The sequence below is a fragment of the Etheostoma spectabile genome, unplaced genomic scaffold (genome assembly GCF_008692095.1).
Source record: "Etheostoma spectabile isolate EspeVRDwgs_2016 unplaced genomic scaffold, UIUC_Espe_1.0 scaffold00010335, whole genome shotgun sequence".
Lineage (NCBI taxonomy): Eukaryota > Metazoa > Chordata > Actinopteri > Perciformes > Percidae > Etheostoma > Etheostoma spectabile.
The window spans coordinates 1-5,737 of NW_022603823.1; the positions used below are offsets into that span (position 1 = coordinate 1).

At 38.3% G+C, this 5,737-nt stretch overlaps 1 protein-coding gene across 1 annotated transcript; it reads left to right on the forward strand.

The window, feature by feature from the left end:
- Positions 1–394: 394 nt before the first annotated feature.
- Positions 395–2,618, forward strand: LOC116679313 (ubiquitin carboxyl-terminal hydrolase 47; the record flags this gene model as incomplete). The annotated part of the gene is given in 10 exon segments (XM_032508979.1): positions 395–491; positions 669–781; positions 926–996; positions 1,077–1,205; positions 1,296–1,391; positions 1,514–1,651; positions 2,024–2,143; positions 2,248–2,285; positions 2,395–2,434; positions 2,526–2,618. Coding segments are annotated over 8 exon segments (690 nt in total), but the record flags the coding sequence as incomplete, so codon positions are not given.
- Positions 2,619–5,737: the final 3,119 nt, after the last annotated feature.

Genomic DNA, 5,737 nt, shown 5'->3' on the forward strand with positions numbered 1-5,737 from the left:
ATTAAACTTCAAACGTGGTGGTACAGTACATGGAAAAGCCACTCTACCTCTAGAGCCAAAGCAACCCCATATGATGTGAGTACAATAATGTAGTTATACTGCATTCTACCAGTGGCTGGAAAAGACAAGTACTCCAACTTGTATGACTATATTCTGTATTTGTTTTTTAATAGCAAATCAAACAAAATAATTTTTTATCAATTGTTTAAACAATATGTGAGGCTTTTTTGAGTTAGTCTTTAAATGTAATGCTGTTACGTTTGTAGGATCAGGTCCATTAATAAACTAAATGTATATATATTAATATATATATATATATATATATATATATATATATATATATATATATATATATATATATATATATATACACTGTGTTTTTCTTTCTTTTAAGCGACACAAACACTTCATGGTCTGTATAATCAGGGAGCCACATGTTACCTTAACAGTATCCTGCAAATTCTCTTCAGGACTACAGAGATCCATGACAGGTTTGAAACAGTTGCTTTCATTCGTAGCAAATAGAAATATACAGAGAGCAATTTAAATGTGATCAACATATTTTTTGTACAGAAAACATTGAACTGTGAAGTGATATATTTGGGTGCATACTGTATGGGTGTGCAGTAAACAGTCACTATTCACTGAGAAACTACTCTCTCCTAAAGGTTGTGTACAAAACTAGAAACAATTGATAATGAGCTGAGGACAATCTTTGACCTCCTGAGTGAAGAGACATGTAGAACAGAAGCCATCACAAAGATTTTGGAGATTACAAACGGTAAGCTGGACAGTATTTAATAGGAAAAAATATTCAAAGAGCAAGTGCAATTGTTAAGAAAGTCACATATCAGTAGTAAATTAAAGATTTTTCATTTGTAATTAATAGAGGCTATTAAATCCATTTTAATGTATAATTTTTCAGTTCATGAGCAACGTGATGCTGCTGAATGCCTGGAGATGATTTTATGTAAGATCAGCTCACCTGTGTCTGAGGTGAGTGCTTATAAAATCTACACTGTTATTTACATTTGAACACATCAAAGCTGTGTGATAATAGATATATTTATGCTAAGGTTTTCCAAGGAGAGCTGACATACACAACAAAATGCTCCAATGGCCACAGCATTAATGAAGAGACAAATCCCTTCTGGACTCTTCATCTGTCACTAAGGAATAACCCTGATGATAAAACCTACAATGTGGTAAGCATCCAAAGTATTAGTTTAGTGTTTTCATGTGATGTGAGCATGCTAATCTCCTTTGGAATTTATTACAACAATTGTGTTTTACAGGGAAGTAGCTATACATGTTTTTTTGAGCCTAAATCATTCAGTGGAGACAACATGGTGTACTGCAATACATGTAACGAGAAAACACAGGCAAAAAGTGTGAGTTATTAAATACAAACTATAGCCTTTTTATATTGGAATCAAATTAATCTTTTTTACATCGTTTGTTTACAACACTGTCTGATGAACAAAATCTGTGTGTTCTTCATTGTGTTATGTAGGTGTGTAACATGGTGACATTTCCCCAGATTTTGACTCTACTCCTAAGGAGATTTGATTTTGACTACAACAAAATGTCACATTTCAAATCAGACTGCTGTGTGGCTGTGCCACTCGAATTACCTCAACTTGAAAACCAGGTAAAGTGTTGAAAAGATTCTAAATATAGCGTAGGCTACAGTTAAGCTGCTAGATATTGTTTAAGGTGGATAAATGTTTAGCTGTTGCCCCCATCCACAACAGTACATAGCTTCCTGGTCGGGACTTATGCCTGCTTCTTCGAACTGTGGGCGTGCCGACCACCATACACTTAACTATGGATAAGTAGCTTACCTCATACAACCCCACTTCAAAACATCCAAACTATCTCTTTAACCTCATCATATACAGGCTGCTAAGTGGGCGTAGTAGGCCCCTTCTAAACAATATCTATGAGGCTGATAATTGCTGTTAAAGACAATTGAATGGAGTCATAACTCACTAACCGGGTGTTAAATTGTTCTTATTTGCAGAATAACAATTACGAACTGTATGGGATAGTAAATCACATGGGCAGTCTGAGAGGTGGACATTACACAGCCACCATCCGGTCCAATGACAGCTGGTACACGTTTAATGACGATGTTGTAAAGGTGATTAATTTAAGAAATCCATCAGTATGGTCCATTTTTAATACCTCTAAAAACATTATATATAATATTCAAAGTTGTTGAATGTTCTTTTTTTAATGGTGTAGGCTGAAGGACAACCATTTGCAGAAAGCAAAATCTTTGAGTATGTTTGATATATCCCATTTAACACATCTGAAATATGTTGTATTTCTATCTAAATGTGTTAAATGAACCTTCTGTTCAACAATGACTTCAAACTGATTGTTCAACAGATCCAGAGATGCATATCTTCTCATGTACAGATTAACAGATGTAAGAACATAAATGACATGACACATTTATATTTATTTCTACAATATTAATAGATCTTTACTGAACAAATTACTTTTCTACTTTCCAAAAGACTACCAAAAATGCAAAACCTTGTTGTGAAAAAAAGAAGAATGAAGAAGGCAAAAAAAAAGAAGACGAAGTGGAGAAGAAGAAAACAAAAGAGGTAAAGTGAAATTGGGTCTAAAATCATCAGAATTAGTTTACAGGCTATTATGATGGTTTTCAGCAATACACATCTGTCCTAATTCTTGCTGGGCAAAACACATTTTTAAGTTGAATTATTTTGAGCATCTTATATTGTATGTCCAGTTATTCCGCTGCGTACTGAACTTCAGATTCCCTGATTTTTCATGAATTACAGTCGATGCAATGCTATTTTTTCTGAAGGAAATTATTTCTCTCTTAATTTCCTACAGATGAGAAATAGACACCAACACCAACTTGCCTTGTGTGTGTGTTTGTGTGTGTGTTTGTGTGTGGGCGTGCGCCGGCGCGGGTGTGCGCGCGCGGGCATGCAAGCGTGCATGCGTGCGTGCGTGCGTGCATATGCGTGCGTGCGTGCGTGCGTGCGTGCGTACGCGTGCGTTCACGCGTGAGTGAGTGAGAGCAAGAGGAGGCTGGACTCCGGCTGATCTTCACAGACAATATGCTGGCTCCATCCAGCATCAATATGAGTCATTGTAAAGATTTATACAGACTAAACCAGGGGTTCCCAAAACTTTCAGCCCACGACCCCCAAAGTAAAGGTGCAAGTGACTCGCGACCCCCCCCACTAGAAACGTATATAAACATTGCGCGCAACCGCGCACGCACTATAGGCGTATCCAAACAAGAGCATATTGACAACACAAAATAACACAAATATAATATAAACATAAATCTAGCGCTACTCCAAGAAGAGCAGGCCATGTCATTTGAAATTGTGACACATCATTTAAAAATATTTTTTAGATCGACAATACCAAACTCTACATGGAGCGGAAGTTACTTCAGCAGCAATTCGGTTGGAGTGTCAATATATATCATTATAGTTTTATCTTGTGTTAAACTCCTGGCTAACATATGCTATTTCTAATCGTTTTTAAATTTTTATTTTATTTCTGGAAATCAACTTGCGACCCCCCTTCTCTGGCTCGCGACCCCCATGTGGGTCCCGACCCCCACTTTGGGAACCACTGGACTAAACAACCCACTTATTGAGTGCATTGCATAAAAACCATAGCTGTTAGAATGTAGAAACACATTTTCCACAGACCATTATAGCTCTGTGTCATGTCATTAATCAGTCCCTCCAGGATTTCACTGACTGTTTTTGAGATTGTTGCAGCCTAAAAGGCTTTATGTTGCAGGAGCTTTTGTAAAAAATTGCGATAAAAGTTGCAATGTTTTTGTATGTTTGTTGCAATTAAATTGCGAGAGAGAGAAAGTTGCGATTTCTTTTGTATAGTTCTTCAAAAATAAAAAGGAAACTTGTTTCATGTTGTCTTTGGGTAAAATTTGACCCGTTTTCAGTTTTTTTATGTCGAAATGTCAACATTAAACAATATCAAATAACTTTGGAAAAAAACATCAAAAAAGCACACACAACATTGAAAAAGGGTTTTGTGGTTGACAGGCAGACAACACAAGGGATAAAACTACTCTGGACTTAGTTTTCCTAGTAAATGTGCTGTATTTTTATAGCGCTTTTCTAGTCTTAACGACTACTCAAAGCGCTTTTTACACCATACAGGAAACATTCACCATTCACACACATTCATACACACTGTCCGAGGCTGCCGTACAAGGTGCCACCTGCTCATCAGATAAACATTCACACTCCGATGCGCAGCATCAGGGGCAACTTGGGGTTTAGTGTCTTGCTCAAGGACACTTTGACTGCAGGGTCAGGGATTGAACCACCAACCCTCTGATTAGCAGGCAACCGCTCTACCACTGAGCCTCAGTTTTGGATAATACTAGGCTTGTTCGAGATGAACTGTGCCTCGCCTGTAAAGTGGACGAGAGCAGGCAGCAGCAGGGGGCGGTGACAAAAAGCTGCGGTAAAGCCGGACAGTTTCCAGACGATTCCAGCAGCCTTCAGGCTGAACAGGAAGGGACAGAAACACTGTGGTGCGATTCCGATTTAATAAAATGTCAGAAACAAAATTAGACCCATATATCAGCTTGTACACAGTCTCTAGTTGTTTTAATTATGACAGAGCAGCTCTCAAAATGCTCTACATGCGATCTGTTGGTGTTCTTTACAGAATAAGCCATTAAATCAGACAAATAGCAATTAAAATCCCTCCGATTCAAAATCAATGAAAAGTTTATACAAAACATCATCATGTTAAGTTAATTGTGAACCAATCAGATGTTAAATCAGCTGAGAGGCCGGCATTTCCCAGCATTCTCGAGGTCCGCCTGGGTTTTGCAGTCGGTGAAAAGCAACTGCGCTGCCTGCGTCTCAGAACTGCAGCCACCTTGCTCTCGTGAGATTATCGTTGCCTACGTGTGCATGTGTGTACCCTCAAGGGAAAACACAAGACAGGAACAACCAGGGAGGAAACACGGAGAGTAACAGAAAACCACAAATGCAGAAAAAGAAGCAGGAAACAAAAACCGAAACAGCATACAAGATGCTAACAAGAGACTTCTGTAATGTCAATACAGTATAAATGGACCTACTTAACAAAGTTTGTTCACTGCTGGCTACAAGTTAGCAATCAAACACAACAAAGGCTGTCACTGGTGTCACTCCAATGTAAGTCAAGAGTAAGTAAGAGTGCAGGTTTGAGTCACACATGCTCGGATTTAAACGGTTGATGGCGTAACAGGTCATTCTGACATTTGTGAAATCCATGAAATAAACGTTTCTACAAACGGTTGTAGCCTACTCACTGTTTTAAACACCACTGTTTGTGGTGTCGTAGCGACACGGAGGTCATGCATCCCTTGTGCTTATCAACGGTCCGCATAAAAGTGTTTTTAGGGATCTTGCAGTCCCAGCGTTGGGGAAGACTGCAGAGTCAGGTTGATATTCACAAACGCTTAATCAACTCTGGCATCCGAGAGATTGGTTTATGTGAACTGAGAACCTTACCATGGATCAGTGAGCTCAATGGAGCTTCCTTTAATGCATTCTTCTGTCAGCTGCAGTGTTATTATGTTTGTTTTTGTCTTATCATCTTCATCATTCTGTTGCATTCAACCTTTTCCTAATTCTTCTCAATTATTCTCAATTCCTTCCTCAGAGATCCGAACAAACGCGAAGTTAGTTTGAGAATTTCTAACAAATTG